This window comes from Anabas testudineus, chromosome 13 (genome assembly GCF_900324465.2).
Source record: "Anabas testudineus chromosome 13, fAnaTes1.2, whole genome shotgun sequence".
Lineage (NCBI taxonomy): Eukaryota > Metazoa > Chordata > Actinopteri > Anabantiformes > Anabantidae > Anabas > Anabas testudineus.
Window position 1 is genome coordinate 18,628,099 of NC_046622.1, and position 15,180 is coordinate 18,643,278.

Below are 15,180 nucleotides of genomic sequence, written 5' to 3' on the forward strand. Positions count from 1 at the left end.
AGGCTGGGACCACCTGGGATTACCACTTGGGAAAAATGGGCTATTGTCCAGGGCCCCCAGTCCTCCCGGCGTCTCAATTTCTCCACCTTTACTCAATGTCACTGAATGGATTAATCGACATTTGTTAGAAATTTCTATACATAGGCAGTAGAGACTCAACAATTGATAATATACCTGAGGTTAATCTGGACGTGCCTGTGGTGTTGAAATCAGGCACATTGGGCTGGAAAGAAAAAGGAAATAAAACTAAAATAATAAACCTGGTGGATGTAAAGGTGAGGCCAGATACGGAGAAGAATCAGAAGAATCACTCTCTATGGGTCCTTCCTGTCTCACTCTCCACTTCCCCCCTTTTACTTTCTCTCCTGTCTCTATCACAATGTAGATGGACGGTTGCCGAGGGCAACCTGTGTGTACTCACCTAATGATGAACAGGAAGTGGTGTGTGAGCAAAGGTGCTATTAATAGCAGCGTGTGTAGAAAGGACATTTGCTCGCTCAATGATGTGTGTGTGCATAAGAGCACCTGTGTGTGTGTGTGTGTGTGTGTGTGTGTGTGTGTGTGTGTGTGAGGAGCCAGCATGTAACAGGGAAGAGGAGGAGGATGCAGATTGTGAGACTCAGACAGTTACTAGAGAGAACAGGAGGGGGGAGAAAGAGTGAGGGATGAATGGAGGGAGTGAGGGAACGTAGTAGAGGAGGGGGCGAGTGTGTGTTGACGCTGTACGTGGCGTCAGTGCGATAAGAATAGAGATGGTGCGTGTAGCGCTGCTGAGACATCACCCTCACACCCTCAGTGGGGCAGGCAGTGCTCTGAGTGTATGTGTGTGTGTCTGTCAATGAGTGTGTGCACACATCTTACCCAGGGTATGTTCATGTGTGTGTGGATGAGTAAACTGTTGGGGTTGCAGTGATTTTTTTTTTCTTTCAGTTGTGTAATTGCAGTTATGTGTACCATTTGACTCAAGTTAGAGTTTTACGTAGAAGCACGGCTTCCTTTTTCATCTCAGGCTAATTTTAAATCTTTGTTCTATTGCTATGGAGCAACGTGAGAACATGAAATGAATTTGAGAACAACTGTGGACAATAACGTGGACTATATTTATGTTTTCGAGAGAATTTTATTTTTTACAGAGCCATGCTTTGAAAAGACAGAGTAGGGAGTAAGGACACCATTAAACTCACACCTGTAATTATGAAGTCAATTGTATTACTCCTATGAGTAATCTCTTAGTATTACATAACATTTAAATGAAGTTGCTGCGTACTCTGTTATAAGACCATAGCTGCTTCTGGGCACAGACATGTAAGAAGTCGCTCATTGTTCAGTGTTGCAAGACACAGAGACTTGAGGAGACACAAAATAGCTACGAAAAAAAGCAACTGTTTAATCACTTTGCATATATTTGTAGTCTTTTTGCATTTGTGTGTTTGTAGTCGCGTTTTCTTTCGTGCGTCTGTTATTTGTTCTGTCATTCTGCATCTCTTTGTAGTTCTTCGTTTCACTCTCTTTGTAGTCTATTGTGGCTCTGGTCACTGAGCGTCTCTATAATCATTTGCATAACTTTCCAACAAGAAAAAATAGTCAATTCAATAAGAGGCCACAGCCAGAAGTATAGTGATGCGACACGAAGCAAGAATGTAGCCGTGCCAGAGCGAAGCATAAACTAGTACAACCACAGCTATGAAAAGAACAGTTCTGAAAGACAGTTTGTTTGGTCTGCATTTTGAAATCAGCAGAGTACTGTGGCTCAGCCGGGTCCATGTGGAGATCCTCTCCATAAAACGGCTTCACAGCACCAGAAACTGAAGCAGCCACTACAGAGGAACAACAGATGGACATAGCAGAGAGAAAGGAAACACGAAGTCAAAAATGTGTTCAGATCCAGATTGGTATGAATACATCAAAGAGCATATTTGGACAGATACGTACAGCATTGATCCCTCGGTCTTTTACCTCCTGACTGGTCTCTGATTCAAACACCGCTGAGGAGAAGAGAGGAGGAAATGAGTGTATGCAGTGTCAGATACAAAGGTTCAACACTCAGTAACTCGTGCATCAACTTGAGCTCTGACAGCAGAGTTAAGGACATCTCAACAGGACAGGAGACAGAGAAATGAAGTTAAGAGGAAGAACAGTGGGGTGGCGCGATGACTCAACGAGAGAAACTGTAAACTGGCAAAGGATGTGACACCAGCAGAGGTCACGCACACGTTTAACAGCAGCTGATGTAATATTAAATAAGCAAAATATATTATTTCTGTTAGACTGAGTAGACCAAACATACATACTGTATGTACAGAGTACAGACGTAGTATCTAGTACAGTCAATTTCTTACAAGAACGTCATCGAATGACTTCTTTTCACTTTTAATACATAAATCCTGGCAAATAGTTGTTTATTTAGTCACAGTCTAAATATGCATAAAATACAACCTAAGATAAAAAAGGTACAAGGTAAAAGAATTACTGCTCAAATGTACTCAAAAGTAAAAAGTAAAAGTACTTGTTTTGCAGTTCATGTTACCTTTAATTGCTTATTGTTGTTAGAGTTTTAACTATTTTTCATACAGTTTGGTAAAGACGGTGGTTCCCAAACTAAGAGTCAGACCTGCACAAACGAGTAAGATCATCAGAAGAAAGAAGTAAAAATAAAGTTATAAATAAACAAATATGTATAAATATATACTAATTTCTTTTTTGCCCTGTTTTGATTCACAACATTCATTTTATTTATGAATAGATACAGCACATTGTCCCTTATAAACTCATGATGTATCCTAATCGACAAAGTAACTGCATCTGTCAGACAAGTGACTTGAATAATAGGGACAGGGTAGGTAATTATGTAGTGCACATCTAGATGGATGTGTGTGTCTGTGTCTGTGTGTTACCAAAAAGTTTGCGCAGCCTGGTGAAACATGACACGAAACTGTGGAAGGGCATTTGAAGCTCTCCAGATGTGAACCGCTCACACAGCAGCTGCACCACCTTGCTATCACACTGCATTCCTGCGAAACAGATGAGCGAACAACGGCATGAAGCCAAAGAGCAGCGAACATCTGCGCGTGACTGTGCGTGTGTGTGTGTGTGTGTTTGTGTGTGTTTTCATGCTTACCTAGAGCTTCCAATGCTGAACTGAGTTCGAAGGGGCTCATGGTTCCAGAAGAGTCCACATCGAACTGTGTAAAGATGGACTAAGAGGGAAAGCAGCATCAGAATCAAATGACATAACTCTTTTTATGTTTTAAACACACACACACACACACACACACTGAGCTGTACCTGCAGATTGCGCAAACTGGACAGCAGGGTTTCTGTTTGTTCACGGCTGAGACGGGAGCGCCCGTTAGTCTGCCAGCAGAATTAAGGACATCTCAACAGGACAGGAGACGGAGAGATGAAGTTAAGAGGAAGAACAGTGGGGCGGCGCGGTGACTCAACGAAAGGACTAAAAAAGGACTAAACTAGCAAACGTGTGAAACCAGCAGAGGTCAGTCACACTTTTAACCACAGTTCCTATATTAACTCATGTGAAATGTAGAACTTCTGTAAGGTCGAGGAGATGAGATGTGTGTACAGTGCAGGGTGAAAGGTTTCAGGCAAGAACTGTGCCGAATGCCGCACTAGAGTGAGAGTCATATTAAAACATAATTATATCATTATATAATAATAAACAGTATTAAAAACTGACTAAGGATCAAAGGATACATCCTCCCCAAAAATGAGCTCTCGGCACGTCTCCAGCTGAAGATGGTAGTCTTTGTCAAGAACTGTGATTGGGAGGGAAGACACATATTGATAAAATGACGATTTCAATTTGATTAAACTAAGGAAAAGGGGAAGGTGAGAACAAGTGTCATCACTTTTATTACTTAAAGAATCTCAGTCTTTATGTGACTGCAGCTGAGAGCCTCCGTCTAGACTCCTGACCTCTGTCGTTGTTCAACTTTGAAGCCAACAAACCACTATTTGCTCCCATCTAGTGCCCATTACAGGTATTACAGAGTCAAAGATCACAGCTGTGTGATGTTTGCCAGAGGAACAGAAGCTCAGTCACGGACTCAGATGAAACTTAAATATGTGATAAAATGTGAGGACACTCTAACCTGAGTTTAATAGATCCATGAGCTCCTTGGCGTCCAGCTTGTCATCCTGTCAGGAAGAGTAAGGAGATCACTCTGTGTTGTTCAACCATAAGGCCCCAAATGTACATGTTAGTTAGCTGAAGTACTGTGGATCAGTGGGAAGATGAGGAATACTTACTGAGCCAGCAACCTCATTAAATATCTCTTGAACTCTCACTTGGTCCTCTGGGACGGCAGGAGCTGCCATAACCTGTTCACAACAAGTGTAAAAAAAAGAACCCATCAAGATTCATATGTTTTTGTGTTTGTTTGACGTCAACTTGTGTTTTAGTGCTGATACTGTAGATGAGGTTTGTGAACTCACTGGCGTGTAGCCAGAGGTGCAGCTGATGTCATGAGCCCTAGAACACAAAGAAAACATCAGATTGTTAAATTCAGATGGAGAACAGTGCTGGACAATGCAGAGCGAGCATTAATACCACTGAAGTGCACTGTATAACTGACTGTGAGGTAGTTGTTTTATAATCCTGTTGTTGCTGAGACTAATTGCAAATTTACATTTTATACAGCAGTATTAAATTGGAGTGTAGGTACAGAGGAGTGTGGGTGACTATGACTGTGCTGTCAAGAGAGAGTGTGGCAGGAGGTGATTCAGGGATGCTGTGGAGGCCTCAGGAAGTGCTGTGTATCCATGACTTAACAACATTACGTCCAGCTACTAATTCTATTGAGATCAACAGTCCTACCTCAGTTTTTTCCCACTGTTTATGGGTCCGTCAGGCCCTCAAAGTTTTTTCTATCTTACCCCAGAGTGTTTCCGATCTTGGAGAAAATGCGAACAAAGAAATCCCCAGGCTGGTTGGGTCGAAAGGTGGACGCCACGATGATGTAGTTGCCAGGGTCCAGACGCAGCCTCCTATACGCACCTCTGTGAGACAAAGTTAATATGTTATTAACTTCCAACACTTACACAATGTTCAATGATCAAATGAAACAATATATATATATATATGTTTTATATTTGTACAGTACAGAGAGTACTTCTTCCTAATGGGCCTCCATTGGCTATTATCAATATGTATAATGAATTGTCTCTGTTGTGTTATCTGTGAGTATTTTGTATAGGGATTCTTGCACATGTGTGTGTGTGTGTGTGTGTGTGTGTGTTTTTGTCAGTTTTCATCAGCAGAAATGTCTTTTTTATTTAATTATATTTCAGTTCTCTCCCCAGATAAAGAAAATACAACAGCCTTATGTTTCAAAATTCTGCAGCTAATATAAATTTTATATTGACAGTATCACAGAAATGTGACATTGAGCTCCATCCACAGGAATGGTGGAAAGAACGTAAATGATTTTCCCAAAGGGTTTATATTGGTATGATGATTATTATAATCATATTATAATAATATAATTCTATAATATAATATAATTATCTTTTTGTCTAATAAACAGCAGTGGTTCACATCATTTAAGGTTTGCTCTAATTTTACAAAGATTTTAATAGTATAAAAAAAATGTGAAAATGTCCCGCACAGTTATTACAGAATAGTCCCTGCAAGAACCAGTTAAAAGCACCAGCCACAAATATTCTGCAATTCCAACCACATTAGAAACTGCAAACAGCCGTTTCCTCACATGACAGAGTCTGTACCTCAGAGCTTTGTATTTCCCAGAACGTCCCACGGGGCGGTTTTTCATGAAGAAGTTGCGATCCAGACATACGCCCTGAAGCTGTACGGAGAAAGATATGAGAAATAAACGGAGAGTTTGGTAACATAGAAATATAACGTGTTATTTACAGTGTAAACCAGTAAAATACTTACTGGTTCCAAATGGTACATAAAATACTGGATACAGAAGAAAATAGGACTACAGGGAAAAAATGAGTAACCGCTGGGAAATTATTGCTTTATTTACTTCACCCACTCATTATTGTTAAGTATTTTTCTAAATAATGTGTTCCTATAGGGTACAGTCATGGGAAGCAATGCTGGATTTGAGGGGAAATGAGTTCACATTTGCTTGTAAAGGAAACAAGGGCTCACATGCTGTATTACAATGCACTTACCTAATCATTACTTTATAATAACAATAATTAAAGGAATAATTACGTCTCATTAAATATGATCTGATTGATCCACCTACATCTATATCCCGTATTATTCCATTACTTAACAAACACAACCTAACACTCAGGTTTTCACTCTCGAATGACAGTATAAACCTTTCACAGCTGGGCATCTAAGAAGCTGCGTTTGTCTTTTACCTCAGTGTACCTATTCTGCAAAGCTACTGCAGTGGTTAACAAACATGCAATTGTCTCATTTCTCACCATAAAGTACAACATTTTACCTTTTGCACTCTCCCACACAGTGCACTAATGTTTGTCACTGGCTAAACATGTGGCTTGTATTACCACACGTGGCTGTTCTCTCCTTTTTATGCTTTAATTGAACAGTCAGAAACTGCTTTGCATATATGTACCTGCTATTTAAAAACTTTCCTATGTCAGAATTTATTTCTCCTTTACTTTAAAGTACTCCCCGAGGCCTTGTCTTCTTCCTCTGAGTCTACTATTAATGCAGCAGTCTGATTTATAAAATGTTGCCTCCTATTTGATAAAGACATGTTTGAGAATACACATGAATATCCAGCTCATTACAATATATACTCACCTCAGAAGGAATCTGCAAAAATAAGAAACACAAAGACACATGTGAGTCTATCCAGAAATAGAATAAAGGTGTTGAGATGCAAAACATTCACTGAACGAGGTGTCTTCTCACCCTGTAGATGTGGAAAGCTATGTAGAGAAAGTTGAGTTTGTCCTTCTGCCTGCGGTTCTTCTGCAGCAGCTCCACCAGCACAGTGCAATGTTTGCCTTTGTGCTTCGGCTTCTCCACTTCTTTCTTGTTATCCGTGGTCCCCTCGACTGCATCCTCATCATCGTCGTCGTTCTCATCCTCATCTTCGTCCTCCTCTGTCTGGTCCTGCTCTCTGAGCACCAGCTTAAACTGCGGATTCTTCCAAAATGTTTCTGAACACATAAACAGCAGTGTGGAAAAAGAGTGTGAACCCTTCACTCACACATGTAGGGAAATACAAGTTTTGTTTGTGGAGGTTGAAAACATACGGTTGTTTTTGCGGCTACCACCAGCAGAGCACCCTGGTACCCACGATCCTTTATGTTCACTGATGGTCCAGGACTCGGGGACGGGTGTGTTTTCACCGTCAAGAGTGTCGGGACTCACACTGCAGAGCTCCACAACATTATACAGATTGCTGAAGTCCTCGACACTGATCCTAATAGGGAGGATCATTTTATTTTAGAGACCCTGTTGTTTGTAAGCATTTGTTGTTTGTGTGTTTCAGCATCTACCACTAAAATTGTATATATCACCATAATGGTCTCCCACTCCTCATGATAACATTGGCCGTATTGTAATATTGGCGATACAGTTGCATGATGGTGTGTTTGCACGTATGCAGTAATGTGATCATCACATGTGCCACAAATGCAACAAGCATGGTTAAAGGTCAGATTTGATGTGTGTTTTGGTTAGATGTTGACCGTCCATCCGTGGCATACCAGAACTCTCCATCTTCTGTTGTTTTCAGGTGAATTCTCTCTTTCTCAGCTTTGTCCACATCATCCCACTCTTTACACCTGCAATCGCACATACAAAGACGAAGGTCTACATCTGTGGAGCTTCTGTAATAATGGGCTTTCTGTTAATCCATGCACAAACAGGAGTCTCCCTCACTTGTCACTCCAGGGTCCACAGTATTCAACAAAGCCCCAGGGGTTCCTCAGCCTCAGCAACAAAACCTCGTCTGACCCTCTAGTCACCTGAAATGAACAGAGAAGTCAAAGCAGTGTGTCAATGATATGATATGAAATGCCATGTATGAGATGAGATTCTGGTTTTTACATGATACAGTGGGAGTGTGAAGTGAGATAAATACATAAAATATAACAATATTAAGATGAGAGGCGAAGACATAAACTGACAAAAAATGAAGAAAAAAAATTAGATGACACGAAGTTGGATTAAATTCAATATTAAAGTTGATTGAACTACATTAGGATTCAATAAAATGAGATTCAGATCATTTTGGAAGTAATATTAGATTAAGATGAAATGACATCAAATACAATTATACAAAACTGGGAGGACATGAGATAACACATGTTAGGATTATCTGATAGATCAACAGCTGCATACAGATCAGGAAAAGTGACATTAGATTAAATCTGATGAAATCTGATTGATCTGAGTGAGTTTATATTTCTCACAGAGAAACTACTCACTGTGTGATTATATTTAAAAAGCACAGTAAAACAGAAGATCGACATATTGATTAAATGAACAAACACTTCCTCCTCAGCCTCAGTGTAGTGTCTGTGTGATACTGGCCTTGTCGCTTTCAGTGATGGCGTAAGCGTGGCCCTTCACCAGCCCTTCTGCTGTCACTTTACCTATGTCACGGTTGTCGGTGGCCTGTGATGACACAAAGAAACAGCTCAAGGAGATGTAAAGTAGGGTTTACCTGTGTAGTAGGAGCATTTTGAGGTTTGTATGTACCTGGATGAAGCAACTGAGCAGGCTGCCTCTGGACAGGGCCCCCGTCAGAACCCTCCAGAGGACTCGAGGGCTACGAGATGAGACGGGCAACGAGTACGCAATGCCTCCTGTGAAATCTTCCATCCCCTCTGAAATGTTGCCCCCCTTCAGGCTTCCGTATGATCCGATTAACCTACACGATGGAGGTGAGAAAGTTATCTCTGGTGGCTGTGTGTTTTTGTGGTATCATTGTAGCAACACACACACAGAAAAACAGTGGGTGATGTCAGACGTTACAACCCAGAAACATATGCCGGTAGTGGCAACTGACTTGGCATAGGCCTTCTCCACCAGGGCGCTCCAAAACTCATTGCGGGTGTGAGAGTAGCTGAAGAGCAGACGGCCTTCGCGTACTGGCAGCCTGTCATCCACAACCACCTCCACCCACTCACCATACTGCCAGAACTGCACAGGAAGACAGGACAGAGAGACGGGGAGAGGAGAGAGGTGGATGTAATGACTCAGGAAGATAAAGATAATGAAGGGGAAGGCTGAGTGTAAAGCACAAAACGTCCCGATCATTACAATGCGTCCCCAATAAATCCTCAAACCTGGAACAGTAGGTCGTTTGGCCTCGTGGGGGCAGCAGAATCAAGCTGTTACACTTCTTGTTAGCAGCTTTTACGTCGAGATGGCACACTTGTTAGGGAACAGTTTGCTATCTACTCAACTGGCAGACATGGAGCAACATTAGCATTCATTTCAAATCATGCTCCCAGCCATCTGGCAAATGAAAGTGCAATATTGCCTGATTTTTAGCTCTCTGTCTGATCTTTTCTAGCTCCTGAGCCAAATATCTGGCTCTGTAGCAGCTAAATGTTCCACTACGTTCAGCAGTGAGTCTGTGTAGTGTGGTGCTGAAGTGAGGGTGAACACATCAGTAAAGCTGCAGGCGCCCGTGACTATGAGGAACACCCTTTCCTAAAAGTAGTCATGTGTAACCTCTTTTTAGTAATATTATACTTTATTCTGTTCAGTACATCCAGTTTACAGCTGCTTATCTAATCTTACAATGTTTAGGTAAATTGAGAGATAATGAGCTGGGCAAACAATTCTGTTCTTCCTCTTTTGCTATATTTCATTGTGTTTCTGTTTCATTGTGTTGACTCTTTGTCTTTTTGTGGAGCACTCTGTAAATGTTCTCCACAGATAAACTTACTAAACCATGCAATACCACACTGTCACACCACACATTTAGGTACAACCCAAAGCAAAAATCATCAAACGACATAAAGAAAGAAGGAAGTAGCAGTTGTCCACATTCGTAAAATAAAACTTTGTCCCAGAGGTAAATTAAGACACAGTTCTTTTGTGTGACCACCTCCTGAGGCGGTTACTGGTCATGAGGGGTGTGTACTGTACTGCTAACTGTGTGTACAAAACAACGGCCAAGAGCAGGCCTGCACTGGTCTTTCAAGAGTGCAGCTGCCTGAGTGAGTGTGTGTGTGTGTGTGTGTGTGTGTCACAGAGGTAGTCACTACCTGCATGTCTGGACTGTCATCACCTTGATGGGGCAAAATGAGCTACCACCTTCCTGCTTGTTAGGTCATGTCAGGGTGTGAAAGGACAAGGCAGACGGCTCCAAGGCAAAATAATCACTGAGCCAAATCTTGTGACTACTCTGCTTGCTTGTACAAGATTCACATGTCTCATAAGATTATTCTTTATAGCTCTGAGAAGGATGAGAAGCGAGTGAATGATGAACTTTTTTTTTGACTGGAATCAGCCGCTTCAATGAGGTGATAAAGATCATGTTCTGTGTTTGTCTTTTCATATGGGCGAGGCCATCAGGATGAGTTGATACCTGTACAATTAAGTAAGAAGGCGTGCTACTGAAAATGGACTCAGTCCAAGAGAATAAAGCAGCGAATTGCTGCCATAGATCAGTGGATTTATACAGTATATGAACTAGACATAGGGTACTATAAATGAGACAAGAAACTCATTTAAGATTATCTTAGTTCTGTGACCTGGGATGGACATGGTCAGCAACAATACTAAGGTAGGCTGTGGAAAACATACTCTACTGGGTTAAAGGGTTCAAAATGTGCCATGTTCTGACACTACCATCCAAACCTGGTGATGTTTTTCTAGTCTTCTGTTGTTCTGGTACTGTAACCTCCGTTTCCTGAAGAAGGCTGTATTAATACATCCAATTCATTATGAATCCATTTAAAAGATGATACGTGTGGTTCAACTGTGTAGATTGTTGACTGAATTGAAATATGAATTCTGGATGTCCTCTCAGTGTGTGTGTGTGTGTGTTATCCAATGTAAACTAAACATAAAGAATATGCATTGTAATTGCATTAAATGGTTTAAAATTCAGTGTGAATGTCCAGACTGGTTTACAGCCAGACATATGAGGAAGATCTGTTTTCGCCACAGGCAATTGATGTGTGAGTTTTAGCTGGCTAGCATGGGGAAAGGAGGACGGTCTAACAATAATATTAACCACCGCAAAATGTTCTCATTAGCAAAGAAATGACAGGGAGGATTTTTTGTACACCCACTTTGTCCATACTTACGGTAAAATGGAAAATCCCTGCATAAGCATCAGACAGGCTTTGGTCGGATGGCACCACCTTCACAAAGAGCGTAGGGTGCATGGTCAGACAGGACAGTGCTGCCAGCAGCCAGCAGTTACCTGATAAACAACAGAAGCACATTAAGCTGGTGTAAAGGAGCAGCATATAAGCCGCTTCTCAGCTAGACTGGCCACACACGTTCAGGTCTTACTGTGGTTGTGTGGACTGGGCACTCATTGACATAATGCATCCCTCAGTCCTGTACACACAGGCACGTAAAAACCCACATTCCTCAAACATCTGTTTCTTGTTGGACATCTGGAGATGCTGCAGTAACTGTTGTTAAAAACACATCCTGGGGTACCATAGAAGAAGAAGGAGGAGGGAGGAGGAGGTATTGATCTGTAACATCAACATCTTTGTACACAACTGGTGATGACACAAACCTTCTATCCAGAAATCTCTGAGTTCGCTGACGTACACAAAACAATGTCCCAGTTTACCACAAATAGGAAACAGACTGAACAGTGCAGATTTTAGAATTATCAGGGGGCTTTTTCCCCCTCACTGAGTGTTTGAAGTTGGGTTTATGTGGCTGTGGGGAGCAGCCATCTCGTTCTGAAGTCACTGCTTTTTACAGTACTAATAAAGTCGGAACGAAGTATGTGTGGTAACTTTTCCATGATGTTGCACAATGCCGGTGTAGGAAAACTGTGCGTGATGTGTTTCAGCTTTGACCGCCCATTCCTTTAGGAGCAGCAGATTTTAACGTCAGTGAACGTTTTTGTTTGATGGACTCACCCAGTTGACCCTGACAGATATCTGTGGTCCCGATCGTGTCCTCTACAAACACAGCGTTCTTGGTGATTTCCTTCACAAATGGAGGAGAGTGTTAGCAGAAGATGCTGTCACACAACAAACGCACCTTCATGAGCAGTTTGTTAATAAAACCTCAGCAGAAAAGGTTACTCTCTATCACAGCTGACATATAGAGACAAATATTCACACCTATGAGCAATTTAGAGTCACAGAGTATCCTAACATGCATGTCTTTGGACTGTGTTTTGCTCTAAACATGCCTTCTTCTGGCCTGGAGAGGTTTACTTTCACTATTATGTCTTTAATTACTACCTCAGACCTGAGCCACACTTTGAATCTCTATCAGTTGAACATATGTCTTCAAGCACACCAACCCTGTTGATAAGAGTCAACGCCAAGAAGATACTGGGAAAAACATTTAACATTACTTCAATGTACAGGCATCTGTCTGAACATGCACAGCATGACTAAAGCATGCAACTTGCAGATAATGTTTCTTCTAAGGAAACTTAGTGTTAGTGTACCTGCAGACAGTTTCAAACAATGGCAACATATTCTCACATAGGCTAATGTAAATAACTTTTCCTTTCTTTCTTTCTTTCTTTCTATCATGGCATCCTAGTTTGCAGCTTTATTATTATGTAAATACACTGAGACCCATGCAGCTGGTAACAAAACACTCTACAACATCTGCACATGCACGATGTGCAGATGTTGTGCTCAAAGTGGACTCACTTTGGGTCGCAGCCACTTGATTGCTTTTTTGGGATCCAGGTCTAGCTCGGGCATTCCGATTGACTTCTGGTCTGCAGGAAAGGTTGGATCCGAGAACAGCACCCGGGACTTCAGGCACTCCTTCAGAAGACTTTTGAAGTCCTGGTCGCGAAACTTCACCGGGTTCTCTGGAGAGCCCAGAGGAGCCGCCGAGGTGTCAGTCGCCATGCTGCCAGAGAAGTTACACTAAAACTCTTCATCCAAGACGCACAACATATCAGCAGCTGAGGCTTAAGTACAGTTAAAAGCGCACACCCACCCCAGCCGGGGAGGCGGCTCTGCTCAGTCCTGAAAGGTATGCAGATGGCCGCGGGCCGCGGAGGGCTGGAGTCAGAGTAATGACAAGGTGCCAGCAGCCTCTTTGATCTCCTCAACTTATTGTCCATCATCGAGAGGGGAGAAAGGGGGCCAGGGTTGAAGTCAAAGCACTCTGCTCTCACCACGTGTGTTACGACTCAAATTCCCAGTTAGACATTGTTTTTGCATGTTTGGGACGCGTTCATGTCTCTGTGTGCTCGCACTTGTCCGCCTGGAGTGTGTCTCTGTTTGGGAAAAACCCACACACAAGATAGCAGATAGCCAGTTATTAAAGAAGGAGCATCACATCACACTTTGTCCACCACATGGAGCGTGCACGGTGCTCTGTTGAACGGAAAGAGACATGTGCAGCAGAGCTGATGAGTCGTGTGTCAATGCTTTGAAGCGGCCGCTAGGGGTCAGTCTACTCCACCAGAACGTGCAGCACGTGTGATGGTACAGTGAGGTCGGACTGGGAGTTGTGGTGACGGTAAATAAAGACTGATGCACCTTACAGACAGCGTGGGTATGATTGACTGATAACAAGATGTTGTGAAGCAACAAAAGGCTCATGACTAACTGAATTGTAAAGGTCCACGTCCCTGTGATCATTTCATTGAATCTATCCCAGTAGTTTCAGTGCCTTAATGTAAGCACACATCATCATGACCAGTGTGTATGATTGTTTCTGTCACGATGATGAAGATCTGGCACAACAGCCACCTCTGAGACGCTTCAAGAGATTCAAGAGATCTTCCTATGGGTTAAAACATAAGGAAGGGGACAAATGATCCACATGGTTTGAGGACTAGTGTCTTCCCATATAAATGATAATGAATGAATCATTAATAAAACCTTTAGTTATAACTTAAAAGCACTTTATAAACTGATTGATTACACATTATCTTATATTAATCTCTAATTAGTCTTGATCTTGGGGTGATATATTTTTCCATTATGCCACATAAGGACTTCTAGCTTTTTGTGAAACCTATAATGACGAGGACAAACAGCGGGTGCACTTTTGTGAACTCAGGACTCAGACAGTCTTCAGTGGACATGGCATTACTACCGCCCTGCTCCCCCTATCCCTGCCCTCTTGTCTCATGTTATTCATTGAGCTGAGCTGGATATCCATCTCCAGTAAGCTGTTGTCCTGCGGTGCTCTCTCAAGGCTTCTCCAGGTGTCTCCAGGCGTCCCTCCATCACATGCCTGATTACACTGAAAACGTGAGACAGACCGGGACTAAACAAACAAGAAGAATAGCAACACAGATCCGCCTAATGGTCACCATTTAACTCTATTCATGGGCTCTTCATTATGTCCGTATGGGCTTTGAGGACGGGATTATAGGAAGCCTCAGTGACAAAGGTCAGAGGGCTGAGCAGACACTCCCACACCTCCATGACCTGCTCTGATCCCACGACCCCGGCACCAGCAGGCTCCCCTCAGCCCCTCTCACTCTCCCCGATGGTTAACCGGCTTTGTCCCGGCCCATTTTCTGCTGCATCACTCACACACATCACACCAGACTGAACGAGTTAGAGGACGGAGGAGGGAAACTAAATCAGCCACTAGTAACACTGACGACGAACCACAAGAATTGGCATTTTAATGTAATATATATGAAAATACAGACACTAGGATGGTTCCTAATGGCAGATTTTATGACATGAACTTGTATATTACACCCTTGATATTAAATTTCTTTGGTACAGATGCAGAAAAAGTGTGTTGTTTGGTGGCAAGTGTAATTTCTGTAAACTCTGTGTCAACGCAGTATAAAAAATCTATTTTATATATATTATATATTGTTGTTTACCATGATCTCACCACAATATTTTAAGCCTTAATCTTTAATGTGTTGATATGATGGCATTTTATTTTCCTCCCATCCATTCTCTAAACATACTGTATTATCATTCTTCATCTTAAGTCTTTTAGTCTTCAGTCTTTTCAGATTTTTATCTAGTTGCTTTTTGAATGTGTAAGTGGTTGTCAATGTACAACACAACATTTTGTCAAGCCCTTTTTTTATTTACTGT

The 15,180-nt window shown here is 42.0% G+C and overlaps 1 protein-coding gene across 1 annotated transcript; it reads right to left on the reverse strand.

Moving 5' to 3' along the window:
• Positions 1–1,100: 1,100 nt before the first annotated feature.
• capn12 (calpain 12) lies at positions 1,101–13,077 on the reverse strand. The gene is made up of 22 exons (XM_026374281.1): positions 12,799–13,077; positions 12,046–12,115; positions 11,245–11,363; positions 8,988–9,121; positions 8,678–8,849; positions 8,510–8,593; positions 7,856–7,941; positions 7,681–7,758; positions 7,225–7,394; positions 6,878–7,128; positions 6,767–6,778; positions 5,743–5,822; positions 4,894–5,016; positions 4,453–4,489; positions 4,267–4,338; positions 4,110–4,155; positions 3,712–3,773; positions 3,286–3,354; positions 3,119–3,197; positions 2,895–3,011; positions 1,933–1,985; positions 1,101–1,817 (listed from the first exon to the last, which is right to left on the reverse strand). The coding sequence occupies exons 1-22, from the start codon at positions 13,003–13,005 to the stop codon at positions 1,791–1,793; spliced, it is 2,148 nt and encodes a 715-aa protein (XP_026230066.1). The 5' UTR covers positions 13,006–13,077; the 3' UTR covers positions 1,101–1,790.
• Between the last annotated feature and the right edge of the window lie 2,103 nt (positions 13,078–15,180).

Bases quoted from the DNA above. Each gene is read 5' to 3' on its own strand.
- capn12 (XM_026374281.1), bottom strand. From the start codon at position 13,005: ATGGCGACTGACACCTCGGCGGCTCCTCTGGGCTCTCCAGAGAACCCG. The intron at 7,759-7,855 runs GTGAGGGAGACT...GTGCGATTGCAG, and splicing joins TGTGGACCCTGGAGTGACAA to GTGTAAAGAGTGGGATGATG. The intron at 3,355-3,711 runs GTATCCTTTGAT...TTCTGCTGGCAG, and splicing joins AGCTCATTTTTGGGGAGGAT to ACTAACGGGCGCTCCCGTCT.